Source organism: Oryctolagus cuniculus, chromosome 3 (genome assembly GCF_051225735.1).
Source record: "Oryctolagus cuniculus isolate XC-2025 breed Fujian yellow rabbit chromosome 3, ASM5122573v1, whole genome shotgun sequence".
Taxonomy (NCBI): Eukaryota; Metazoa; Chordata; class Mammalia; order Lagomorpha; family Leporidae; genus Oryctolagus; species Oryctolagus cuniculus.
This window is the reverse complement of record NC_142869.1, coordinates 6,800,756-6,828,340: the sequence shown is the minus strand read 5'-3', so window position 1 is coordinate 6,828,340 and position 27,585 is coordinate 6,800,756. Positions and strand designations below refer to the sequence as shown.

General features: G+C 54.8%; 1 protein-coding gene across 1 annotated transcript in view; it reads left to right on the top strand.

The window, feature by feature from the left end:
- EFHD1 (EF-hand domain family member D1) overlaps positions 1–26,972 on the top strand; it is a 49,444-nt gene extending 22,472 nt beyond the window's left edge. Inside the window, exons 2-4 of the mRNA XM_002721459.6 lie at positions 5,769–5,916; positions 12,204–12,338; positions 25,825–26,972. Of these exons, the coding sequence (XP_002721505.3) occupies positions 5,769–5,916; positions 12,204–12,338; positions 25,825–25,959 (418 nt within the window). The 3' untranslated portion in view covers positions 25,960–26,972. The remainder of the gene's footprint in view (positions 1–5,768; positions 5,917–12,203; positions 12,339–25,824) is intronic.
- The last annotated feature ends 613 nt before the right edge of the window (positions 26,973–27,585 follow it).

Sequence of the window (27,585 nt, the reverse complement as noted above, 5' to 3'; positions counted from 1 at the left end):
CGGTGTGTGAATTCTCGCAGCCTTGCGTTCGCTGCAGGGCTCATCCGAGCTGTGACGTGGGTCAGACTTCCTTCCTCTCTCTGGCTGGTCGTGGTCTCTGTGGGCTCACCGTGCCGTGTGCCCCGTGGTGTTGGCTCCGTTCTGTGGCGGTCGTGAGCAGCGCAGCTCTGACCACTGGTGGAAAAGGCTGAATGGAGACCGTCCTTCCAGGCCTTCAGGGTCGACGTCCAGTGGAACTGTGGGATGCCCTGGCCAAGCTGTGCTCGGGGCCTGGCCGTCTTCCTCGCTGCATTCCATCCCTAGCATGCTGCCTGAATTGTGCCTCAACTCTGAGTGGCCAGCAGGTCTGCGGGGTGGTCCTGCTCCTGGGCGGCTAACTGACAGCTAATCCACCTGAACGTACCTGCACCTGTTATTCGGCCTCCCGTTGGGCCTTGCAAAAGTCAGCGGGCAGTTGGGGGCAGCGGATTAAGCCGCCACGTGTGATGCAGGCATCCCGCACTGGAGCGCTGATTGAGTCCCGGCTGCTCTGCTTCTGGTCCAGCTCCCTGCTGATGCACCTGGGAAGGCAGTGGAAGGTGGCCTGGGTCCTCGGGCCCCTGCCACCCATGCGGGAGACTAGGAGGGAATTCCTGGCTCCTGGCTTCGGCCTGGTCCACACCAGGCATTTGGGGAGTACACCAGTGAATGGAAGAGTTCTGCCCTTGTCTCTGTCTCTCTCCAATCTCTCTCTCTTTCTCTCCCATTTTGTTTGTTGCTCTGCCTTTTAAATAAACGAATAAATCTTCAAAAATAAAAAAGTAAGTGGCTGTGGACCCGGCAGTTCCACTCTGGGGTAAGTGCCAAGAGACCAGAAAACACGTGTCCATGGACACTTGTACGTTCAAAGACGAGAAATGGGAGCAACTCAGACGTGCATTGCGTGATGAATGAAAAAGCAAAATGTGGTGTATTTGTTCAACAGGATGACCTTGACAACAGGAGGTAGTAAATACCCACGGTCCCACGCTACAAATGAGTCAACGTTGACGCCATGACGCTGAGTGAAAAGGCCTTCTGTTTTGTGAGTCCAGTGTAGGGAGCGACCCAAAGAGGCAAATCTATCCCCACAGAAAGGCTGCCCACTGCCACGCGCCGGAGTGGGCACAGGTTCCTTTTGGAGAGGTGAAGTGTGCTGTAACTAGACAGTGGTGATGGCTGCACAACTTTGTGAATATACCAGAAGCTTGGGAACTGTACAGTTGTTTAAAAAGCCCTGGCCTGCGGCACCAGCATCCCATATGGGTGCTGGTTCGAGGTCCCAGCTGCTCCACTCCCTTTCTAGCTCCCTGCTAATTCTCCTGGGAAAGCAGTAGAAGATGGCCCAAGTGCTTGGGCCCCTGCACCCACATGGGAGACCCAAAAGAAGCTAATAAATTTTTTTTATTAAAAAAGATTTATGAGCCGGCGCCGCGGCTCACTAGGCTAATCCTCCGCCTAGCGGCGCCGGCACACCGGGTTCTAGTCCCGGTCGGGGCGCCGGATTCTGTCCCGGTTGCCCCTCTTCCAGGCCAGCTCCCTGCTATGGCCAGGGAGTGCAGTGGAGGATGGCCCAGGTGCTTGGGCCCTGCACCCCATGGGAGACCAGGAAAAGCACCTGGCTCCTGGCTCCTGCCATCGGATCAGCGCGGTGCGCCGGCCGCAGCGCGCTGGCCGCGGTGGCCATTGGAGGGTGAACCAACGGCAAAGGAAGACCTTTCTCTCTGTCTCTCTCTCTCACTGTCCACTCTGCCTGTCAAAAAAAAAAAAAAAAAAAGATTTATGAATTAGTTTGAAAGGCAGAGAGAGAGAGAGAGAGAGAGAGAGAGAGAAACCTTCCATCCACTGGTACTCCCCAAATGATTGCAACAATCAGGCCTGGAACCCCATCCAGGTCTCCTATGTGGGTGGCCGGGTCCCAAGCACTTCCCCTGCTTTCCTGGGTGAATTAGCAGGGAGCTAGGACAGAAATGGAGCAGCTGGGTCTCCAGTCAGCGCTCATGTGGGATGCAGGCAATGCCTTACCCTGCTGTGCTAGCCCCTGGAAATATACAATTTATTTATTTTTTTCTTAATATTTATTTATTTATTTGAAAGGCAAAGTTACAGAGAGGCAGAGAGACAGAGAGAGGTGTTCCACCCTCTGGTTCACTCCCCAGATGGCTGCAATGGCCAGAGGAGCTGTTCCGAAGCCAGGAGCTAGGAGCTTCTTCCGGGTCTCCCACGCAGGTGCAGGGGCTCAAGGACTTGGGCCATCTTCTACTGCTTTCCCAGGCCATAGCAGAGAGCTGGATGGGAAGTGGAGCAGGCAGGACTTGAACCAGCACCCATATGGGATACCGGCACTGCAGGCAACTACTTTACCCACTACACTACAGTTCCAGCCCCTGGAAATATACAATTTAAAAGAAGGAATTTTATGACATGTAAATTCTATCCCAATGAAATTACTTTTTTTAAGATTTATTTATTTGGGCCGGCACCGCAGCTCAATAGGCTAATCCTCTGCCTTGTGGCGCCGGCACACCGGGTTCTGGTCCTGGTCGGGGTGCTGGATTCTGTCCCGGTTGCCCCTCTTCCAGGCCAGCTCTCTGCTATGGCCCGGGAGTGCAGTGGAGGATGGCCCAAGTGCTTGGGCCCTGCACCCCATGGGAGACAAGGAGAAGCACCTGGCTCCTGCCATCGGATCAGCGTGGTGCGCCGGCCGCGGCGGCCATTGGAGGGTGAACCAATGGCAAAAGGAAGACCTTTCTCTCTGTCTCTCTCTCTCACTGTCCACTCTGCCTGTCAAAAATAAATAAATAAAATAAAACAAAACAAACAAAAAAAGATTTATTTATTTGAAAGAGAGAGAATTTCCACCCACTGATTCACCCCCCAAATGCGTGCAGCAGCCAGGGCTAGGCCAGGCCAAAGCCAGAAGCCAGGAACTTCCACCCAGGTCTCCCGCGTGGTGGCAGGAACCCAAGCACTTGGGCCTCCATCCCCTGCCTCCCAGACTCATTAGCAGGAAGCTGGATTGGAACACAGAATAACCAGGACTCGAACCAGGCACTGCAGTATGGGATGTGGGCGTCCCAAGCGGCAGCTTAGCCTGCGGCACCACGACGCCCATCCCTGTTATTTTTAGATGTGATCCATCACCGAGTCATTTTAGTAAACCCGTGGGAACCGCTCTTCCGCTTTCAAAGGCGCTTGCAGAGCCTGCCTTGAGCCCAGCAGCTCCTGGCCAGGTCCAGCTGCCGTTCACATGGGGGACTTCAGAAAGGCGGCAGGGAATGGGGCCACAAGATAAGTTTAGGGGCCAGCGCTGTGATGTAGCAGGTAAAGCTGCACGCTTGCAGTGCCGGCATCCCATATGGTTGCTGGTTTGAGTCCCGGCTGCTCCACTTCTGATCCAGCTCTCTGCTGTGGCCTGGGAAAGCAGTGGAAGATGGCCCAAGTGCTTGGGCCCCTGCACCCACATGGGAGACCCAGAGGAAGCTCCTGGCTCCTGGCATCGGATCGGTGCAGCTCCAGCCATTGCAGCCAATTGGGGAGTGAACCAGTGGATGGAAGACCTCTCTCTCTCTCTCTCCTTTTCCCTCTCTCTCTCTCCCTCTCCTTCTGCCTCTGCCTTTCAAGTAAATAAATAAATCTTAAAAAAGAGAAGTTTATGTTGGTGCAAAAGCTTGTGGTGCCCGTGCATAGTTTCTGAGAGCACACATTTTCTGCCGCTTTCTGAGTACCTTGTCTACCTCTCAGAGACCCAGGAGCACCTGGCTCATCTGCAGGCCCGGGACACCCATCTCATCTATCAGGGCTCTTCTGGGAGCTGGTCTGTGCCCTCCAGCACCTTGCCGTGGGACCCTTCCAGTGAGGCGGCCCCAGCAGAAGAGGCTGCTGCACGCTGGGTACCAGGCGGGATGGACAATGGGAGCTACTGGAGAGCGCAGAGGAAGTGGGCGGCTGCCGGGCCCACAGGCAGCGGGAAAGCCCTAGAGGAGGGCAGGCGGGGCACGCGGCTGGGAGGGAGGGAGGGAGGCTGTGAGGGGGTCGGGGTTACTGGGCCTCCTGCAGCCGGTCCGCGTGGGCCTGGAATGCCACAGCCCACGGAGCCCGCTGGCCACGTCTCTCTGTGGGAGGTGGGTGGGTAGTGGGGATTGTTCCCAGCAATCATGGGCCTTTGTTTTGGGGCTGGTAGGGAGTTGAGGTTTGCTGATTATTAAGTTAAAAAAAATCTGGGTTAAACACACGTGACCTGAATCCAAGCGCTGTAGCTGTGGAAGGGCAGTTAGCACGCTCAGATGCATGCAGCCTCGTGGCAGCGTGGAGCCGTTACAGCAGCACCGCTGGCGCCCGGGCCTTCCTTGTCTCAAACTGGACCTCTCCCCGCCATCGCCCCGGCCCCGACCCCGGCCCCGGCCCCGGACCCCTGGGAGCTGCTCTGCTCCTCTGGCTCCGTGAGTTTGCCCACTCCAGGAGTCTGACACGAGTGGAGTCGCGCGGCGTTGTCCCTCTGTGCCCGGCCTGCTCCCCTTAGCATAGTGTCCCCAGGGATTTCCCGAGCACGCTTCAGAATCCCCGCCTCCTTATTGCCGAGTGACACTCCAGCGTACCAATACACGTCGTTCCCTTGTGAGTACCTCGTTTGCTTATCTGCCCATGGACACTTGGGCAGTTGCCACCTTTTGACAATTGGGGAAAAATTTTTTTTTTTTTTTTAGTTTTGAAGCAAGATGTTCAGACTCGAGCAACCAAGGGTCTCTGGGTAGCAGAAAATAAGGGAGGGAGTTGGCTGGCGCCGTGGCTCAACAGGCTAATCCTCTGCCTGTGGCGCTGGCACACCGGGTTCTAGTCCCGGTCGGGGCGCTGGATTCTGTCCCGGTTGCCCCTCTTCCAGGCCAGCTGTCTGCTGTGACCCAGGAGTACAGTGGAGGATGGCCCAAGTGCTTGGGCCCTGCACCCACATGGGAGACCAGGAGAAGCACCTGGCTCCTGGCTTCAGATCAGCACGGTGTGCCGGCTGCAGCGGCCATTGCGGGGTGAACCAATGGAAAAGGAAGACCTTTCTCTCTGTCTCTCTCTCTCACTGTCCATTCTGCCTGTCAGAAAAAAATAAAAATAAAAATAAAAAAATAAGGGAGTGATGGGGGCAGAGCCAGGGAGCCTGTGGGGAAACCGTGGACGGCCAGGTATGCAGAGAAAAGGATGAGGGAGAGTGGCCAGCAGAGACAGGGAGGGGAGGCCACAGGCGGCTGACCCAGGGCCAGAAGCCCCCACCTGTTCAGGCTGGGGTGAGATGGAGGGACAGGCCCTGGCATGGCTGTGACTGTTCAGTCCTGGTGGGTGGTGCAAAAGCCAGAGGCAGGACCACGGGTGGGAAGCAGCTGCCAGAGACCTGCAGAGCAGGTGAGGGAGGGAACCTGTTGAAACAGGTGTGGGCAGAGGCGAGGGGACAGGGGCCCAGGTGAAGTAGAGTGGGGGAGGGGTGCTCCCCCACCCCCACCCTGTGTCCAGCACTGGGAGGGGCTCTGCTGGAAGCTGTTGATGGAAACTGGAGGAGATAAGGGTGAACAGGTGGGGCTTTTGTCCTGGAGACCTGAAGGCTAGCGAGGGTGGAACCCCGCGTGAAAGTCGCATCCGCCCCAGGGGTTTGCAGGAGGGAACAGTCCCTGCAGATGGGTGGCCGAGTGCCCTGCAAAGCAGATGGAAGGAGTTCTGGCTTGGGGGAGTAATGGCAGTTTGGTGCCTTCCTGTGACCCCGGCAGGTACGACGCCGGGCGGGACGGCTTCATTGACCTCATGGAGCTGAAGCTGATGATGGAGAAGCTGGGGGCCCCCCAGACCCACCTGGGCCTGAAGAGCATGATCAAGGAGGTGGACGAGGACTTCGACGGCAAACTCAGCTTCCGGGAGGTACCGTGGCCGTGGGGCGGGAGCCCCCCCAGGGGAGCCCCAGGCTACATTGCCCCCCAGAGCACACAGGAGAGCCCTGGCCTCCAGTCCTGTATCTTTGAGGCGAGAGCTGATGTCAGCGCTGGCCGTGGAAGATGTTCGGGAAGTAGACTGAAAATCAAACGGGCAGTGTAGCCTTGATTGGGTGACATGGGAAGGAATCTGGAAGGCTGGTCGGCAAAATATTCAAAGTGCATTTATGGGTGCATAGTTGGCCTGTTTTTTTTTAATTGCGTACTTTTCTATATGGTGAAACTTGCAATTTTTATGATAGGCCTTCACAAACAGGAAAACGGGGTGGGCGTTGGCCTAAGAGTTCAGATGTGCACATCCCGGGTCGAGCGTATGGGTTTGCTGCCTGCCTCCAGCTTCCTGCTAACACAGACCCTGGGAGGCCGCGGTGGAGGCTCAGGTAATGGGGTTCCTGCCACCATGTGGGAGAGCTGGGTTGTGTTTCTGGCTCCTGACTTCAGCCCCAACTAGGGGCTGTTAACGGGCATTTGGAGAGTGAGCCAATGGATGGAAGCTCTGTGTTTCTGTCTGTCTCTCTGCCTGTCAAATGAAAATACATTTTTTTGAAAGATTTATTTTATTTATTTGAGAGGCAGGGTTACGGGGGTTGCGGGAGAGGTCTTCTATCCATTCATTCACTTCCCTGTTGGCCGAAATGCTCGGGGCTGGGCCAGGCTGAAGCCAGGAGCCAGGAGCTTCTTCTGGGTCTCTCATATGAGTGCAGGGGCCCAAGCACTTGGGCCGTCCTCTGTTGCTTTCCCAGGCACGTTAGCGGGGAGCTGGCTTGGAACTGGAGTGGCCAGGACGTGAACTGTCACCCACATGGGATACTGGCATTGCAGGCAGCGGCTTTACCTGCTATGTCCCAAGGCCAGCCCCATCGAATAAAAAATAACTTCAAAAATTAAAAATAGTAAAACAGTTAAACAAAGGATCTTATTCTACCCGTGGAGCCCTCAAACAGTCCAAGAATGGGCTTCTTGGTCTTTGAACCCCGGAAATCCCAGGCAAAATTGCGTGTGCCTGAGCATCTTCCCAGGGAGTGCATGCGTGGCCGTCACAGCCTGGGCCCAGGTGGCTGAGCTCGGTGAAAACCCAGCTCTGTGTTCTGCAGAGCATGGAGCAAGGACGCGGCCCCACCGGGGGGGTGGGAGGTTGATGCCTTGGGTGTGTTTTGTGAGTTTTATTGCAAGGCCTGTGGACGTGGCAGTTCCTAGCCTCATGGGGGTTGAGTGCCCAGCCATTGCACCAGGTGTGCAGGGGTTGGAAGTGGAAAGACAGGTTGGCAGCCCGTCTTCTGCCTGCTGCTGGCACTCTGCAGGCTCACGCGTCCTGTGCTGGGAGCTGAGGCTGTGTTTATGGGAGGGTGTGGGCCCGTGGGCAGCCGCACAGAGTGACTCACGCGAGCAGGTTCTTTAACTCTGAGCCTCAGTTGTTCTACCTGTAGAATAGGGGCGTTGCCAGCTTCCCCCAGGACAGCCCGTGAGAACCAGACACCAAAGTTGCTAACGCCTTGGTCCTGGAATTGAAACCTGAGGTTATTTTTGGTGCAAAAAGTTTTTGAAATCCGTTGCATAAGTGAGGCCTTCAAAATACTCATTGTGTTTTATGAAAAAAAAACAGGGATGGATTTCAAAAACTTTTTGCCCCCAAATAAATTTATGTGTTGATTTCATTTTCCATGAACTTTTTGAAGTCCCCTTGTAGACATCTGTTCTTCAAAAGGCCCACACTGGGTATTTTGTTGGAGCAGCCAAAGTAGACGAATACTGACTGTGTGGATCCCGGCAGCCCTGGCTGTGCCAGTCACGGTTGATGGGACCGTGGGTGCAACCCTGGGTAGGCCAGTGAAATTCTGTCTCCTGGAATTTTTTTAAAAAGATTTATTTATTTATTTGAGAGGAAGAGGGAGAGAGAGAAAGAGAGGGAGAGCGAGAAAGAGGGAGGGAGGGAGGGAGAAGTCTTCTATCCTCTGGTTTACTCCCCAAATGGTTACAACAGCTGGAGCTGGGCCAGTCCCAGACAGGAGCCAGGAACCTCATCCAGGTCTCCCACACAGGTGCAGGGGTCCAAGGACTTGGGCCATCTCCACTGCTTTCCCAGGCCATAGCAGAGAGCTGGATCGGAAGAGGAGCAGCTGGGATAGGAACCAGTGCCCCTGTGGGATGCCGGCGCTGCAGAAGACAGCTTTACCTGCTACGCCACAGTGCCAGCCCCTCTTCTGGAATTTTGAAAAGGGGGCTGAAGTGATGCAAATTTTATTCTAGGTGGGGTGGCTGTTTTTCTGGCAGGTGCAGCAGATGTGAGAGGGGGGAGGGTGCTGCCTCCAGAGTGGAGAACTGTGCCTCTACAAGACAGTGCATCTCACCCTCGGGTTTTTTGGTTTTTTTTTTAAATACTATAGGGCTTCATTACCTGAGGTCTTTTTTTTTTTTTTTTTAAGATTTATTTATTGAAAGTCAGAGTTACACAAAAAGAGGAGAGAAAGAGTGAGAGTGAGAGAGAGAGAGGGAGGTCTTCCATTCGCTGGTTCACTCCTCAGTTGGCTGCAACTGGCCAGAGCTGTGCCAATCCAAAGCCAGGGGGCATAAGCTTCTTCTGGGTCTTCTACGTGGGTGCAGGGAACCAAGGACCTGGGCCATCTCCCACTGCTTTCCCAGGCCAGAGCAGAGAGCTGGATCGGAAGTGGAGCAGCCGGGACTTGAACCATCTCATATGAGATGCTAGCACTGCAGGTGGTGGCTTTACCCATAGGCCGCAGCGCTGGCCCCTACACTCCAGTCTTTGTAGACACAAATAGGAAGACGAACATGGCCAGGCAGTTGAAGAAGCTGTTGCTCGGGTGGAGAGAGATGGGAGTGAAATCAAACAGGAATGCTTGGTGTTCTTTTTTTTATTATTTTAATTTTTAAATTTATTTTAATTTTTTATTTAAAGATTTATTTTATTTTTTTGAAAGGTGAGTTACAGAGGTGGGGGGAGGGCGGTTGGGGAAAGAAAGAGATAGAATTCTTCCACTCACCGGTTCACTCCCCAAATGGCTACAGTGGTCAGGGATGTGCCAGGCCAAAGCTAGGAACCCAGAGCTTCTTCTGGGTCTCCTACGTGGGTGCAGGGGCCCAAGGACTTGGGCCATCATCCACTGCTTTCCCAGGCCATAGCAGAGAGCTGGATGCCGGGAGCAGGAACACTGTGCCCTGCACTGTAGGTGCAGGCTGAGCATGGGTGGTCTTCCTGTCCTCTGAGCTATCCCCACCCCCCACCCCCTTGCACTCTGGGAGCTTTGCTGGGTGACAGGCAGGGCCCCTGTAAAGGGAGTGCCTGCAGGATAGGAGGGGCCTGTCTGTTTCTGTTGCTAACCCCGTGGGAGCCTGAGTGAGAAGAGGAGAAGAGGTTCTTTCCGGCTCACGCTGGTGCTGATGGGGCAGGCCTGTGCTCGGCTTCCGGCTTCCAGGGGAGGCCTTCGCGGCTCCAACTCCTGCGGCACGTGCGAGGGCGGGCAGGCAGAACCTGCAGAAGCGAGAGCCTGTGGCGGCGGGACGGGACGGTCACCCAGTCCCAGGACCGAGGCGCTGGTCCTTTGGGGACCTGGTCACCTCTTTAGGGCTGCCACCTCTGCACCCTGGCCATGGGTGACCGAGCCCCCCACCCACACCACAGCGATGGGGGCCGAGGGACGGCCTGGCGCTCCTGGCTGCTCTGCTGTCTCCTGGGGGAGCTCAGTGCTGCTGTCGTCCTTTCTCCTGCCTCCCCCCCACCTGTTCTGGGGCCTGGCCACCTGTGACAGCCCTTGCTGGTGCAGGAAGATGGAGGGGCCGCCCCGGCCACCCCAGACCCACCTCACGTCCTTGGGCCCTCTGACCTCCTGGGTCTGTGCTTAGCAGGGTCCAGCAGGCAGAGCATCGAGGCCCCTGGGCTGATGAGCAGCACGGTGGCCCTGGGTGGTGTTGGAGGTCCAGGGTCCCCTGCAGGGAGACCAGGGCCCTGGCGGGAAGAGCCTCGTGCAGCATGTAGCCCGTCGCTCTACTGTAGGTCACATTCCTCTCCCTTTGCAAAGGCCCTTTTTCTGGGAAGATAAACATGCAAAACAGACCTAGAAACCGGACATTTCCTGCCGGCACCCATGCCTTAGGTAGCACCTGGAAGGCTGCAAGATGATTGACGTGCATCCGGAGGTTGGTTCTTTCCAATGGCACTTGATAGGAGTTGGTTTTTAAAAAGCTACGTATTTTCATTTTATTCCAAAGGCAGAGAGACAGAGAGAGCTCTTCCATCCCCCGTTCACTCTCTGGAAAGTCCACGGTAGCCAGGGCTGGGGCTCCGTCTGGGTTTCCCTGTGGATGGCAGAGACCCAAATTCTTGCCGTCACCCGCTGCCTCCTGGGGTGCACGTTAGCATCCTGCTGGATCGGAGCCAAGGCCAGAACTCGAACCCAGGCGCTCTGAAACGGGCTGTGGGCGTCCCACGCAGTGACTTGAGCGCTGCCCCAGACACCCACTGCGGGTGTCGTCCGTGGGAGTTGTTTGAGGACGAGAAGGAGGAAGCCGCAGAATGGCCTTGGGAGAGGCAGGAGGCTGGGAGAGCGCGTGTGTGACTCGGGCCAGCACGTGGGTTGGAGCAGTTAAGCCTGTGGAGGCCTCCGTCCAGCCTGCCTTCAAAGATTAGCTCGTTCAGGTCACGTTTTGGGTCTGGAGGAGGAGGGTGGGTTATTCAATACATGATGCAGAAATTCTACCGAAGCGTTGGGAAGAAAATGAGGTTAATGATTCACCTCACTGATGGGTCGGAATAAATTTCGGAGATTAAATATTGACATGTTTTTAAAAAAGAGGCCATAAACGAGGTAGACAGAAACAAAGGTGATTGTTTATATAACTTTGGCCGTGAGAAAGTTTTTTTCCAAGAATAAAACTGATGCAAGAGAAAAAGAGAGTGATGGAATTGATGTAGAACCTTCAAAAGTTAAAAATTACTGTAAGCACAGTTAAAAGGCAAGGAGTAGGGGCCAGCATTGTGGCGTAGTGGGCTAAGCCTCTGCCTGCGGCTCTGGCACCCCATATGGTCGCTGGTTCGAGTCCTAGATGCTCCACTTCTGGTCCAGCTCTCTGCTGTAGCCTGGGAAAGCAGTGGAGGATGGCCCAAGTCCTTGGGCTCCTGCACCCGTGTGGGAGACGTGGAAGAAGCTCCTGGTTCCTGGCTTCAGATCAGTGCAGCTCCGGCTGTTGCAGCCAACTTGGGGAGTGAACCAGCAGATGGAAGACCTTTCTCTCTTTCTCTCTCTTTCTCTCTGTAACTTTGCCTTTCAAATACATAAATATATCTTTAAAAAAAAGCAAGGGGTGAGCTAAAGTATTTGAAGCATCCCAGGTTCTATGAAGGAAGATCTCTTAGCAAACAGCAAGAAAGTTAAACAATCTAGTGCAAAAATGGAATACACAATCAAAATATAAGTGGTTTTTTAAAATGTCAAAAAATATTAAGTTTGTCATTTTTAAAAATACGTGCAAGGTCTATTTTTTTTCCACAGCTGTAGAGTAGGACATTGCCAGTTTTTCGTTTTTGTAGATAATACTTAAGCTGTCGTGTGAATTTTTAAAAAATATTTATGTGAAAGGCTGAGTGAGAGAGAGAGAGAGAGAGAGAATCTTCCATCTGCTGGTTCACTCCCAAAATGGCCACAACAGTCAGGGCTGGGCCAGGCTGAAGCCAGGAGCCCGAGACTCCATCTGCATCTCCCATGTGGGTGCAGGGGCCCAAACACTTGGTCCGTCTTCCACTGCTTTCCCAGGCATATTAGCAGGGAGCTGGATCGGAAGTGGGGCAGCCAGGACTCGAACCTGTGCTCATATGGGATGCTGGCGCCGCAGACAGTGGCTTACCCCACGGTGCCACAGTGCCAGCCCTCTGGGAGCGTTTCTGAGGGCTAGATCCCCAGCGGTGGGAGAGCATCCTGCACTTTGTTTTTGGTAGATATTCCCAGAGAGCCCACTAAAGGTTTGCCTCAGTTTACCCTCCCCTCATCTCGGCAGGCTGGTGCCCATTTCCCGACATCCTTGTGACAAACGGGCATGCTTTCATTTTCAACCCTCTAAGAAGGGACAAAACAACTCGCCACGTGCAAACACAAGCACCCTTTTGAGTGCTTGGCAGGAGGGACTGACTTGGGTGCGGGGGGTTGTTGGAGTCTCTGTGGCGTGGACCCCGACTCCATTCCCGTTCCCTGCCTCCTTCTGCAGTTCCTGCTCATCTTCCACAAGGCCGCGGCGGGGGAGCTGCAGGAAGACAGCGGGCTGATGGCGCTGGCCAAGCTCTCCGAGATCAACGTCGCCCTGGAGGGCGTCAAAGGTGCCAAGGACTTCTTTGAGGCCAAGGTCAGTGCTCAGCCCTTCTTGTCCTCTGCAGAAGGAGCGATCCCCCCACCCCACCCCATCACCTGCCTGTCTGGGGCGATCCTGTTAACTCAGCCAGGACGGGTGGCACAGCGCAAGGCTGTCACCTTCACGTACAGTCACAGACACTAGGGACCGGGGCTGAAAATCAAACACCACGCTGAAAAGCAGCCAGGTGGTAAACACGCGTGGTCGGCGTGTGCTGCTGCTCCAGGGTTCCGAGACCGGCTCCCGGTCCTGGAGGATTCTTCCTGCCCCGGACCACGGCGGATCTCCTCCCTCAGCTGCTGCCCCACTGCGTCCTGGGCCAGGGGAGGGGGAGGGGCAGCTTACCCCCAGTGGGTATGTGCTCCATTGCCGATGGTTGGGGTTTGGGGTGCCTGCTCCCCTGGGACACCAAGGAAGCTACCCTCAGCTGGGCGCTGTCGTCCGGCCTCTGCAGAGCTCACCTGCAGGTGCCCTTGTGTGCCCCCACCAACCGGAGCAGGGGTGCGCTGGGTAAGGGGACCAGAGCTGCAGCCGGGCAGCCTGACTTCAGAGCCTCCTCCTCCCTTCCCTGCCTCAGTTTCTCCATCTGCACAGTGGGTGTGAGGATCACGTCGCAGATTCTGTGGGTTTCCATGACTGAAGTGTGTAGCAAGCACCTGGGTCGCCCTGAGCACTCGGTGGGAGGCGTGAGCTGTTGGGACTCCTGACTGCTCCAGGCAGGAGCAGCCTCCAGGGGGTTTTAGTTTATTTCAGGAGCTCACCCAGAGACAGAGTGAACTTGGTGACAGATCCCAGCCTGCTCAGACCCCCAAGGCTGACTCATTTCACTTCCCTGTGACGCTGCTTGTGAGCAGGTTCCGTAGCCTTTCTACCATTCCTCAGCCTCCCTTCTCCTTCATCTTTTAAGGTTTATTTATTTATTTGAAAGGCAGAGTGATGGTGGTTGTGAGAGCAGAGAGAGAGAGAGAGAGAGAGAGAGAGAGAGAGAGAGAGAGAATCTTCTGTCTGCTGGTTCATTCCCCAAATGGTTCCAACAGCCAGGGCTGGGCTGGACCAAAGCCAGGAGCCTGGAACTCCATCCTGGCCTCCACGTGGGTAGCAGGGGCCCAAGCACGTGGGCCATCTGCTTCTCCATGCCTGTTGGCAGGAAAACGGATTGGAGGTGGAGTGGCTGGGACAAGAACTGGTGCTCATGTGGGATGTGGGCTTCACAGGTACCACACGCCAGCCCCAAGCCTAACTTCTTAGTGCTGTCATCTGCCAGGATCAGGGCAGGCTGACCCAGTGGCACCCTGAGTGCTGGCACAGTGCCCAGTCCTGAAGGTGCTGTGGCCTTCCCATCCTGATGTCACACGGATACATCTGAAATGCGAAGCCTCTGCCTTCCCCAGGCGCACACAGTCCAGGGAGGAAAGCAAACCCTGCATTGTCGGGGAGGGAGGAAAGAAGACGGAGGGGCTCATTCCGCTGGGACGGCTCCTCTCTGCTCATTGATGGGGTCTCATTGCGGATGCCTTGGCTGCCTTGCAAAGGCCCGTGGGTGGAGACTGTTAGCAGGTGATTAGCAGGACTGTTTGCAGTGGGTGCGCTAACTGTAGCAGGGCAGGTATGCGTGAGTCTTACCTGGTCACCCAGGATCTGTTGTAACCTGGCTCTGCTCCTGGCTGCACAGTCAGCCACCAACTTCAAATGCTGCCCTCAGTGCCTGCTGTCCCCTTGCCTGGCTGCCCACCCGGGTGCCCCTGCCTGGGCAGCTCTGCCCTTTGAGACCTGCCTGAGAGAGTCGCCCCCTCCGTGCGGCTTTGCCTGGCCTCCCTCCGCGCACCCTCTGCCCCGTGGAAGAGGGGGGTCCTGATTTCCTCAAGCAGCCCTGGGCACTCCTGGTAAGAGGATTAACTGAGCAGCGTGCTCGCAGAGCGCTTCGGGTCTGGCTTAGCGTTTTGTGCCTTTCGTCTCTGAGGTTCTGCCCCTGGAGTTTCATCTTTCAGGGGCGCTCATGCAAATGCACACACAAGGCTGCTTCAGAAAGCGTGTGGAAGGGGACAGGCGTTTCGCCTGCTGGTTAAGCCCCTGGTAGAGGCACCTCGGTCTCACAGGGTGGTCCCTGGGTTCGAGTCCCGGTTCTGCTCCCTGTTCCAGCTTCCTGCTAACACCCATCCTGGGAGGCAGCAGTGATGGCTCAAGTGACTGGGTCCTTGCCACCCATGTGGACACCCGGGTGGCGTTCCTGTCTCCCAGCTTTGTCCTGGCCCAGCCTTGGCTGTTGCAGGCATTGGTGGGAGTGAACCAGCAGATAGGATATATGTCTCTGTCTCTTTCTGTCTATCTCTTCCTATCTCTCTGCCTCTCAAAAAAAAAAAAAAAAAGTTCAAGGAAAAAATGGAATTAACTTAAGTATACCATTTAAGAAGATGGAGATGCTAACTAGCCTGATTTTATCATCATCTGTTGAATATCAAATTATCCTCCTGCACCCCATAAATAGGTATAGCTATAATAATTTTTAAAAAGATTTAATTTATTTATATGAGAGGTAGAGTTACAGAGAGAGGCTGAGACAGAGAAAGAAGTCATTCATCCACTGGTTCACTCCCCAGAGGGCCTCATCGGCTGGAGCTGAGCTGATCCAAAGTCAGGAGCCAGGAGCTTCTTCTGGGTCTCCCACGGGAGTGCAGGGGCCCAAACATTTGGGCCATCTTCTACTGCTTTCCCAGGCCACAGCAGAGAGCTGGATCGGGAGAGGAGCATCCGGGACACAAACTGGCGCCCATATGGGATTCTGACGCTGCAGGCGGAGTCTTAGCCCACTACGCCACAGTGCTGGCCCCTACAATAATAATTTTTAAAGTGTGTTTATTTTTGTGCAAAAAATTTTAAAACCATAAATACAAGAGATCTTCCAAAAATTTCATGGAAAATGTATATCATGAAAAAACTACACATGGATTTCAAAATTTTTTACACCAAAGTAAACATTTTTATTCCATTTTTCTACATACTTTTTTAAAAAAAGATTTATTTATGTGAAGGGGAGCGTGACAGACAAGGAGAAAAAGAGAGAGAGAGAGCTCTTAACCTCCACTGATTTTCCCCCAAATGGATGCGACAGCCCTAGTTGAAGCAGACAGAAGCCAAGAAGTCCATGTGGGTCTCCCTCCTGGGTGGCGGGGCTCAGGTGCCTGGGCCATCATCCACTGCCTTCTCAGGCACATTAGCAGGGAGCTGGACTGGAAACAGAGCAGCTAGAACTCAATCCCGTATTCCGGTATGGGATGCCAACGTGGCAAGTGGCAGCTTAGTTTGCTGTGCCAGCCTCTTTTCTTTCTTTTTTTATTTTTAGTTTTTCACTTATCTGAAAGAAAAGAGAGAAAGAAGCAGAAAAAAGATCTTCCGTTTGCTACTTCATTCCCCAAATGCCTACACCAGGCAGGAGTGGCCAGCCTGAATCCAGGAGCCCAAAACTCAGTCTGGGTCTCCCACAGGGGTAGCAGGGGCCCGAGTGCTTGAGCCATCACCTGCTGCTGCCCAGGGCTGGATTGGAAGCAGAGGAGCCCGGGCTCAGACTGGGTGCTCCGATGTGGGATGCGCCAAATGCCCACCGCCTGCTTTTTTTTTTTTTTTTTTTTTTTTTTTTTTTTTTTTTTAAGATTTATTTATTTGGGCCGGCGCCGTGGCTCAACAGGCTAATCCTCCTTTTGCGGCGCTGGCACACCGGGTTCTAGTCCCGGTCGGGGCGCCGGATTCTGTCCCGGTTGCCCCTCTTCCAGGCCAGCTCTCTGCTGTGGCCCGAGAGTGCAGCAGAGGATGGCCCAATTCCTTGGGCCCTGTACCCCATGGGAGACCAGGAGAAGCACCTGGCTCCTGCCATCGGATCAGCGCGGTGCGCCGGCCGCAGCAGCCATTGGAGGGTGAACCAACGGCAAAGGAAGACCCTTCTCTCTGTCTCTCTTACTGTCCACTCTGCCTGTCAAAAAAAAAAAAAAAAAAGATTTATTTATTTGAAAGAGTTAACACAGAGAGAAGAGAGGCAGAGAGAGAGAGAGATCCTCCGTCTGATGGTTCACTCCCCAGATGGCTGCAACGGCCAGAGCTGTGCCGATCTGATTTTTTTTTTAAGTTTATTTAATTTTTTTAAAAGATTTATTATTTATTTGAAAGGCAGAGCTATAGAGAGGCAGAGAGAGGGAGGGAGGGAGGGAGGGAGAGAGAGGGAGGTCTTCCAATGTTGGTTCATTCCCCAAATGGCTGCAATGGTTGGAACTAGGCCGATCTGAAGCCAGGAGCCAGGAGCTTCTTCCAGGTCTCTCACGTAGGTGCAGGGGCCCAAGCACCTGGGCCATCTTCCACTGCTTTCCCAGGCCACAGCAGAGAGCTGGGTCAGAAGCAGAGCAGCCAGGACTGAAACAGGCACCCATGTGGGGTGCTGGCACCACAGGGGAGGCTTCACCTGCTACCCACAGTGCTATTTCATACAGCGCTTTAGCAACAGGAAAAAAACTGGAGACAACCAAACCTTCCATTGTGGAATTGCGTTCATCAGGGTCTCTTCACACACGTGCACAGTGCACAGCCTTCAAAGAGTGAGGGCAGCAGTGTGCGGTGTGCACAGAGTCTAAAATAACAGAACAGGCATGGGAGCCCGGCCCAGGTACGATGCCTGCATCACTCATCAGAGCACCTGGGTCCGTGCCTGGCTCCAGCTCCTGACTCCAGCTTCCTGCTAAAGCAGACCCGGGGAGACTTGGATTGCGTTCCTGGTTCCTAGCTTCCGCACGGCCCAGTCCAGGCCATTTCAGGCATTTGGAAAGTGACCCAGCTAATAGGAGTTCTTTCTTTTTATTCCGTCTCTGCCTCTGTCTCTACTGCTTGTCAATTAGGAAAAAAAAAATTAAAACAATACACTTGAAATGTGGTCTTGTTAAATATGCAGCACAGCCTGGATATTTATGTGCAGAGGTTTTAGTAATAGTTCCGTCCGGGGTGTGTATTTTATATTTCTGTGATGTTTCAGACCGAGCTGCGTTCCTTATGTAGCCAGGAGAAAAGACGAAAGGAAAGGAAGAGCAATAAATTCTTTTTCCCACCTCGTCATGTTCTTACGTCTGCCTCCTCAGCCACACTCAAAGGCAGAGGCAGTGTGTCACCGTCGTAATTGCAGCGCCGGCCGTCCTCGCGAGTGACGCCGGCCGGCATCACCGCCTCCCTGTGGGAGAGGCCACTGAGCTGGCGCTGGTGACGCTGGGCCGACTTGAATGGGGACTCGGCTTGTAATCCAGGAAGGGAGGGCGTTCCGGCGAGGGAGGGCCCGCGGTGGCGGTGGCGGCGGCGCGGGAGGGTGGGGTGTGGGGAAGCGGCGGAGGTGTCCTGATGTGGTGAGAACAGGGGGCCAGCGCCGAGTGAGGGGCAGGGCGGGAGTGGACGCCCAGATCAAAGCGTGGAGCGCAGGGGACGGGCAACGCGGCGCGCGTGGCCCAGCCCCTGAGGTCAGGCGGCGCCTGGACGCTGACACACGCAGACACGAGGCTCCAGCCTCGGCTCGGCTGCAGCGAGTCCTTCTCTGGACAGCCCTTGAGGCGGCCCCTTGAGCACCAGCACCACCTCCACCCGGATCTTCCTGGGATTTCTCCAGGGTCAGGTGTAGGATGGTGGAATGGCTGCAGCTGGGCAGGTGGTGCCAGTGCCCAGCCAGGCTCTGCCAGCGCAGCTGCAGGTGCAGGGGGTGTTGCATGCTTGTGTGTGCATGTATGTGTGTGTACATACATGTGTTTTGTGTATGCATGCATGTGTGTGCGTGCATACATGTGTGTGTGCATGTGTGTGCGTGTGTGTGCATGTGTGTGCGTGTGTATGTATGTGCGAGCAGGGCCTTCATGTGATCAGGGTAGGCACTGTGGGGGTGGACAGGGGAGGCTCCCACAGGTGTCTGGAGTGAGGGTCTGTGGGGGTTGTACTCTTGGGCGCCTAGTGAGGCCTGTGCAGCTGTGAGGGGAGAAATTGATGACATTTTCAATCGGGGCAGGATCTCCTCCCTGCCTCCAGGATGGCAGTGGTTTGAGGAGAATAAAGTTAGAAAGGGGGTTTTGGGCCGGTGCTGCGGCTCACTAGGCTAATCCTTCGCCTTGCAGCGCTGGCACACCGGGTTCTAGTCCCGGTCGGGGCACCGGATTCTGTCCCGGTTGCCCCTCTTCCAGGCCAGCTCTCTGCTGTGGCCCAGGAGTGCAGTGGAGGATGGCCCAAGTGCTTGGGCCCTGCACCCCATGGGAGACCAGGATAAGTACCTGGCTCCTGCAATCGGATCAGTGCGGTGCGCCGGCTGCGGCAGCCATTGGAGGGTGAACCAACGTCAAAGGAAGACCTTTCTCTCTGTCTCTCTCTCTCACTGTCCACTCTGCCTTCAAAAAAAAAAAAAAAAAAACAAACAAAAAAACAAAAAGAAAGAAAGAAAAGAAAAGAAAGGGGGTTTTGATGCCAAGTCTGAGGGACCGGAGGCCAGTGCTGTGGTGCCGTGGGTTAACGCCCTGGCCTGAAGCACCAGCATCCCATATGGGCGCCAGTTCTAGTCCTGGCTGCTCCACTTCCGATCCAGCTCTCTGCTATGGCCTGGGAAAGCAGTAGAAGATGGCCCAAGTCCTTGGGCCCCTGCACCTGCATGGGAGACCTGGAGGAGGCTCCTGGCTTCTGGCTTCCGATCAGTGCAGCTCCGGCCATTGCAGCCAACTAGGGAGTGAACAATCTGGTGGAAGACCTTTCTCTCTCTCTCTCTCTCTCCCTCTCCTCTCTCTGTGTAACTCTGACTTTCAAATAGATAAATATTTTTTTAAAAAAAGTCTGAGTGACTCCAGGCACAACAGGGCACACCCCTTCATCCGGTGGGCGCTGTGTCCCTCCCTAGCAGCACCCGATGGCGTCCTGACGGACAGAACCGGGTCACCGAGCCTCGTGGACAGCTCTCTTCCTGCTACCGACTGTGTTCCTGGGGATCCTCGCGCCAGCTGTAAGCATGCTGCGGGGGAAGATGGAGGCAGCAGATAGCGACAGTCACACAGTGGTGTGTCTTCCACACCGCTGGCCAGGGCTGGAATCGGTCACTCCCCTGCCTGTGCTCTCCTGGAGGCAGGGGTGGGGTCAGTCTCCCCTGGACCCTCAGATGATGTGCCAAGTATTTTTTTTTTTTAAGATTTATTTATTTATTCAAAAGGCAGAGTTACAGAGAGAGAAGGAGAGATCTTCCATGCACTGGTTCACTTCCCAAATGGCTACAATGGCTTAGGCTGGGCTGGGCCAAAGCCTGGAGTCTAGAACTCCACCTGGGTCTCCTGTATAGGTAGCAGGGGCCCAAGCACTTGGGCCATCTTCTGCTGGTTTCCCAGGTGCACTAGCAGGGAGCTGCATTGAAAACAGAGCAGCTGGGACTCAATTCAGGGCTGACATGGGATGCTGGTGTCACAGGCAGCAGCCTAACCCATTGTGCCACAGCACCAGCCCCCAGGTATTTTTTTTTCTTTTTAAGATTTATTGGCCGGCTCCGCGGCTCACTAGGCTAATCCTCCACCTGCGGCGCCAGTACTCCGGTGCTAGTCCTGGTTGGGGCTCTGGATTCTGTCCCGGTTGCTCCTCTTCCAGTCCAGCTCTCTGCTGTGGCCCGGGAGTGCAGTGGAGGATGGCCCAAGTGCTTAGGCCCTGCATCCGAATGGGAGACCAGGAGGAAGCACCTGGCTCCTGGCTTCGGATCGGTGCAGCGTCGGCTGTAGTAGCCATTTGGGGGGTGAACCAAGTAAGGAAGACCTTTCTCTCTGTCTCTCTCTCTCTCACTGTCTAACTCTGCCTGTCAAAAAATAAATAAGTAAATAAATAAATAAAAATAAAAATAAAAGATTTATTTATTTGAAAGGCAGAGAGAGAATCTTTCATCTATGGGTTTACTCCCCAAATGGCCTCACCAGCCACGTCTAGGCCAGATTGAAGCCAAGAGTCAGGAACTCCATCCCACTCTCCCACGAGGGTGGCAGGGACCCAAGCACGAGGGCCATCCTCTGCTGCCTTCCAAGGTGCATTAACGGGACTCGAACTGGTGCCCCAGCATGGGGTACTGGCTTTATAAGCAGCAGTTTAATGTACTGCACCACAAAGTATATTTCTCATAGGAAAAATGAAAGGAGGAAACAGACATCCGCTAACTCTGACCAGAGGAGGCGTCTGGGTACCAGCTGGCACTCACGGACCCTGGTGACTGGACTGTGGCTGCTGTCCCGGCCTTAGAGGAGCAGCAAGCATGCTGCAAGGAAACGCTGGGGAAGATGCTCTTTTGGAGAACAGGGGCTGGTGCTGGGGCACAGAGGGTTAAAGCCCTGGCCTCCGGCGCCAGCAAATATAGGGGCGCTGGTTTGAGTCCTGGCTGTTCCACTTCCAATCCAGTTCCCTGCTAATATGCCTGGGAAAGCAGCAGAGGATGGCCCAAGTCTTTTGAGCCCCTATACCCTTGTGGGAGACCCAGAAGAAGTTCCTGGTTCCTGGCTGTGGGTTGGCCCAGCTCTGGCCATTGCGGCCATTTGGGGAGTGAACCAGTGAACAGAAGACCTTTCTCTTTCTATCCCTACCTCTCTCTGTAATTCTGTCTTTCAAATACATAAAATAAATCTTTTAAAAAAGAGAGAGAGATAAGGCCAGGGAGAGGGTGTTTGGCCTGGTGGTTAAGACGCCTGCGGTCCAGTGAGTACCTGGTATTCAAGTCCCGGCTCTGGCTCCTGACTCCCATTTCCTGCTGAGGTGCACCCTGGGGTGCAGCAGATGATGGCCCAGGTGAGTTCCTGGCTCTCCTGGCTTCAGTGCCAGCTCTGCCCCAGCTGTTGCAGGCCTCTGGGGAGTGAACCTACAGATGGGAGTGCTCGCTCTGTCCCTGAAATAAAGAAAATGTAAAATGATGATGAAGCCAGAGCAGAAGTCAGAGGCCCACCAGATGCATCAATAGAGTTTTGTTTGGGTTTGGGTTTTTTTTTTTTTTTTTTTTAAGATTTATTTTATTTATTTGAAAACAGAGTTACGGAGAGAGGTAGAGACAGAGAGAGAGAGGTCTTCCATCCGCTGGTTCACTCCCCAGATGGCCACAACGGCCAGAGCTGTGCTGATCTGGAGCCAGGAGCCAGGAGCTTCTTCCAGGTCTCCCATGTGGGTGCAGGGGCCCAAGGACCTGGACCATCTTCTACCGCTTTCCCAGACCACAGCTGAGAGCTGGATCAGAAGAGGAGCAGCTGGGACTAGAACCTGCACCCATATAGGATGCCAGCACTGCAGGCCAGGGCTTTAACCCACTGCGCCACAGCGCTGGCCCCATTTGTTTTTGTTTTTGAGACAGAGAGAAAGAGACGGGTACAAGGAGATGGTTTGAAGCCCAGAGTAGGAACTCAATCTAAATACGCATCAGCAGGAAGCCAGAGTCGGGAGTGGGGCCGGGCATGGAACTCCGGCTTGCCCATGTCATATGTCATGCCCACGTGGAATGCGGGTGCTTCCTCAGCTTGGCCAGATGCCCACCCCCAGCAGATATTTTCAAGGGAGGCAGTTCAGCAGGGAGGTCAGAGGGCGGTAGGACGAGCAGTGACCATGCACCAGGGAGGTGCGGCACCTCCCGTCTTGAGAAGCCCTGGGCAGGGGGGGGGGGCACCCCTCTAGTTCATCTGTCAGCCTGGTCCCAGGTCACAGAGAATTGTTCCGGGGGGAAGAAAACGTGGAGGTGAAGGAAGACTGTAGGCTCGTTGGTGGGACAAGGCCGTGGAGGTCAGAGTCCAGAGGCAAGATGGGCTGTGGGAAAGCAGACAGACCCCAGGGAAGTGACTGCGAGGCCCCAGTGTGAACTGCCAGGAATGGTGGCGGTCGGGGGTGATCACATCTGAGTGTCGCTCACTGGCCAGCCCCTCCGTGGAGCACTGTGGTTTTGTCTGATGCTTGCTCGCACCCCGGAGGTCGGTGTTGGTCCGCTTTGCAGATGAGGAGTTTGAAGCTTAGACAATGATTTGTTGGTAGCATTTTAGCCCCTGGCGCTTGGAACAAAGCATGCATGACTGCGAGTATAGGTGCGTGGGTCTATCACACATTTTATAAGGGGTGTGCCGCACTTGATGTATGACCAGTGAGATGGACGCTGCTTTTAGGGTAGATCCGAGACACCCCACTGCCCTCAGAGAATGCCCTGCCTAGTTTAAGCAGGACTTGCGCACCTGTGGCCGGCCCGGCACAGGTGCATCTTGGCTGACAGCATTGTCTAAATTCATTTCTAGGACAAAAGTGAGAGGCCGCGTGTCGGAGTGTTATTCCCCAGTGTTTTTGAGTGTTGGAAGAATTTTCTCTCCACCCTTTGGCACAATTCACCTCGAGGTCACGGACCACAGGCTTTTATGTGTAATCTGCGTTTTTGTTTTTTTTTTGACATTTTTCCTGCCGCTTTCTTAAGGAAACACTTTCTAGACAGTGAATCAGCAACACATCCAGCCCGAATTTGTAGCATCTGCTGGCTTATGTGATGCAAATGCGCCCATCCCAGGCTGCTCACGGGCTCCTGGTGGGGGTGGGTGAGTGTGGAGCAGGGAGGAGATTCGTAGTAACACGTCGCCGCCGTCCAGGATTCCCAAGTAGACGTAGATAACCCCTAGAGCACAGAGCAGTAAAATGTAAACTAATCAGGAGGTGATGTCTCTTTAGTACCTAGGACTTCGATCACAGAACGTACCGCGTGACGGTTTTGTGTAATTTCGTTGTTGATGGCTGGACACCCCAGTTTGGGCTTGATCTCTCCAACCAGCTCCCGGACTTCCTGTGAACAGAACAGCTGGCTTCCGAGCTGCGCAGGCTCCTGGGCCTGGAGATGGAAGTGAGCTTCCCAGCGCCTCGCTTCTCTGTGCGCCCTGAGCCCAGGGAAGGGGGAGAGGGTAAAGCAGGCAGGAGGAACCGGTGTGCAAGGACCAGCTTCCTCTGCCTCTGGCCACAGCCCAGAGAGAGCGGGAGGTGTGCCGGGGGTGGGGCAGGATGGCTGAGCTCTGTGGAAGGCCCAGCCCAAGCTGGAAGCCCTGACACCCCACGGGTGCAGACACCATCCTCGTCTTTAGAAAGTGTATCTTCTCAGCCTGGAGGCGCGGATGCAACATCATCCACGTGAAGGTAGGGGGCAAGGTGGCCGTGTGTTAGACAGATGCACAGCTCCTGGGGACCTCAAGGGACTGTTCGCCCTTTGGTGTCCTTGGGGGCTTGGTTCCAGGACCCCCTTGGATACCAAAACCCAGGATGTGGGCTGGCGTTTGGAGCAGTCGTTAAGTTGCCACCGAGGACTCCTGCCTCCCCTACAGAGTGCCTGGCCTGAGTCCGGGCTACTCCACCTCCCATCCCCGTCCTGGGAGGCAGCGGACGATGGCTGGAGTTCCCGGACCCCTGCCACCCACGGGAGATCGGGATGCAGTTCCGGGCTCCTGGCTTCAGCCTGACCCAGACATTTGGGGAGTGAACCAGCAGCTGGAAGGTTCTCTTCTCTCTGTCACTCTGCCTTTCAAGTGAATAAACAAACCTTTAGGATATTTAGGATATTTAGTGCCATCCGAAGTATCAGATCGCTCTGCAGAGCAGTAATGTTAATAATGCAGTATGGGTATAAGAATAAGTCAGCCCTAAATCTGTATATATGAAATACATGAAACTTGTATAACTTGAATAAAGTTTTTTTAAAAGATTTTTTAATTTGTTTGAAAGTAGTTACATAGAGCAAGAGGGAGGGGCAAAGACAGAGGTTTTCTATCCGCTGGTTCACTCCCCAGTTGGCTGCAATGGCCAGAGCTGTGCCAATCCGAAGCCAGGAGCCAGGAGCTTCTTCCAGGCCTCCCACATGAGTGCAGGGGCCCAAGGACTTGGGCCATCTTCTACTGCTTTCCCAGGCCATAGCAGAGAGCTGAAACGGAAGAGGAGCAGCCAGGACTAGAACCGGCGGCACCCATATGGGATGCCGGCACTTCAAGCCAGGGGGTTAACCCGCTGCGCCACAACACTGGCCCCAACAATTTAATACTCTTTATGAAAATAACCTTGGGGGGCCGGCGCTGTGGTGCACCAAGTTAACACCCTGGCCAGAAGCACCTGCATCCCATATGGACACCAGTTTGAGGCCTGGCTGTTCCTCTTCCAATCCAGCTCTCCGCTATGGCCTGGGAAAGCAGTGGAGGAAGGCCCAAGTGCTTGGGCCCCTGCACCCACATGGGAGAACCGGAAGAAGCTCCTGGCTCCTGGCTTTGGATCAGTGCAGCTCTGGCTGTTGTGACCAACTGTGGAGTGAACCAGTGGATGGAAGACCTCTCTCTCTGCCTTTTCCTCTCTCTGTGTGACTCTTACTTTCAAATTAATAAATCAATCTTTAATAAAAAAAAGAAAATAACCTTGGGGCCAGCATCATAGTGTAGCAGGTAAAAGCACTACTTGAGATGCCAGCATCCTATATGGGTGCCAGTTCGAGGCCTGGCTACTCCTCTTCCAATCCAGCTCTCTGCTATGGCCTGGAAAAGCGGTGGAGGAAGGCCCAAGTGCTTGGGCCCCTGCGTGGGAGACCTGGGAATCCTTCACTCTGTGTGTGTGTGTGTGTGTGTGTGTGTGTGTGTGTCCCTCTCTCTCTGTAACCCTGCCTTTCAAATAAATAACTCCTTTTTTAAAATTGTATTTATTTGAAAGTCAGACTTACAGAGAAAGAGAGGCAGAGGCAGATTCTCCCTTTCTCTGTAAACTCTGCCCTTCAAATAAATAGATAAATTTTTTAAAAAAGAAAAAGTCCTGGCAGGGCGTCATTTTGTCTGTCTTTTCCTCAAGACCTAAATATATCAAAGTGACATTGAAAGGATGTAAATGTGGGTAGAGGGGGCCGGGGCTGTGGTTCAGCAGGTTAGAGCCATACCTTGCAGTGCCGGCATCCCACATGGGCACTGGTTCGAGTCCTGGCTGCTCCACTTCTGATCCAGCTCCTTGCTAATGTGCCTGGGAAAGCAGTGGAAGATGGCCCAAGTGCTTGGGCCCCTGCACCGATGTGGGAGACTCAAATGAAGCTCCTGGCTTCGGCCTGGCCCAGCCCTGGTCATTGTAGCCATTTGGGGAGTAGGCCAGCAGATAGAAGCCCTCTCTCTGTCTCTCCTCCTCTCTCTGTGTGTAACTCTGCTTCTCAAATAAATAAATTTAAAAGAAAGAAAGAAGAGAGAAACATGGCTGATTAATCACGGATGGCGCGGGGGTGGGGGGAGGAAGTGGGTATGCGAAGATGAGGAGAGCCGGACGACCTGGCCGTGCAGGTGGAGACAGGTGGAACCCAGCTGCCGGGCAGGTGAAGGCGCCCGTGCCGGTGCCGCCAGACCCCAGGGAAGGAGTGTCGGCTGGGGTCCCGCCTCAGCGGCACCAGGCGGGGCCGGCTAGGCTGGCCGCACATTCACGTTTCTCTCCCTGCCCGTCCTCTGCTTCTCTGCAGGCCCAGGCCTTGTCATCTGCCAGTAAGTTTGAAGCTGAGCTGAAAGCTGAGCAGGACGAGCGGAAGCGCGAGGAGGAGGAGAGGAGGCTCCGCCAGGCGGCCTTCCGGGAACTGAAGGCCACGTTCAGTACCTAGTCCAGCCGACCTTGACCTCCGTCCACAGCTGTGCCTCACACATTCCCCTGGGAGACATGGCCGGGCGTGTCCACCCCGAACCAGCCACCACCCCCACCGCCCCATGCCAGCTCCTAGTCCTGGGGGTGGCAAGGGGCTGCCTTCCTCCTCCCCAGCGCCCTGGGATGGCCAAGTGCCCCGTTCCCCTCCCTGCCCTCCCTCCTGACCCTTCCTGGGGGCCAGACGCGGCAGCCTCCTTGCTTCCCGTCGTTGACCGTTCCCGGGCGGCCGGCACTGTCACGTGCGTCCACTCAGCTGCTTCTGTCTCCTGTGGTCCTCCAGCAAATGCCGCCCGTTTCCCTGGCGATGCCTCTCTGTGCGTCCCGCCCCACTGCCCTGTCCTCATCCCTGCTCCGCTTCTGCTGCTGCAGGGATGGGGAGGGGTGGAGAGGAGAGGCCAGGATGGACCCCTCCCCAGCCCCTCCCCAGCGGGGTCGAAGCACGCAGCCAAGGTGACCTCGAACAAAGACAGGAAGTTCTGGTCCTCCCAAGTGCCTCTGCCCTGGCCCCTTGGCCTCCTCCCAGCCCCGTCCCCGTGCCCGTCCCCGTTCATGTCTTCTCCTTTCAGCCTCTTTCCTACTCCTCACACCACGCTGCTTAACTGTAAGAATGAAAGAATCATTAGAAGTAATAATAATGAGTAGAAGAATGTCAATGCCGACTCTATGCAGATTCTACACCAGGCCCCTGGCATCCCTGCGGAACAGGTCCAGGCTTTTTAAGCCCCGGCTCGCTCCCAGGTGTCCGGGTGAAGGGGGCCTTCCCCTGGGACAGACTTTTACATCTTGCGATTTCTTGGGCTCGCTCTCAGATGCCAGGGGCTTGCTATATTTTTACAAAATATATTTCCTAATATCATATTTATTACTTCTCTTTTGTAACTGCTTTCTTCACAATAAAGCAAACGCCTGTCTTTCTCCCTTACAGCTAGCCATTTCTTTTTAAATAAACTATGCAAACGAACTTGGCCATCACACCAAGGAGCCTCTGGTCTTCTTCCGAGCAGGGGAGAGAGGGGTGATTTCCACGGGGGCCACGGCCAGCCCTGAGCTGCTCTTTGCCACCAGTCCCTGCCGTGCAGTTAAGAATGGGACCTAGAGGTTGTTTTTTACGCTGTGGCATCCGAAGCCACTGCCTGCTCCACTCCATCCAAGGATGCTTCCAGCTGCAGGCGGAATCCCTACCTTGAGTTCTGTTGCTTCCAGAGCTGTTGAAACCCTGACAAGGGCCAATGCCACTCCCTCCCCGTAGAGTCCACGACATCTGGGGACCTGTGGAAGGACCCCAGTGTCACCACACGGATTGGGCTCCCGCGTGTTTACCCCAGGGAGATGAGGACTCACACCCACACACAAAGCTGCACTCGGATGTTGCTAAGAGCTTTATTCATGATTGCCAAAACGCAGAAGCAGTGAAGCCACCCTCGGGCCAGCCTTGTGGCGCACAGTTAAGCCAGCACTTGCGACACTGGCAACCCAAGTCAGAGTGTCAGCTCAAGTCCCAGCTGCTCTGCTTCTGATCCAGCTCCCTGCTAAAGCGCGTGAGAAAGTAACGAACACTTGGGCCCCCGCCACCCATGTGGGAGAG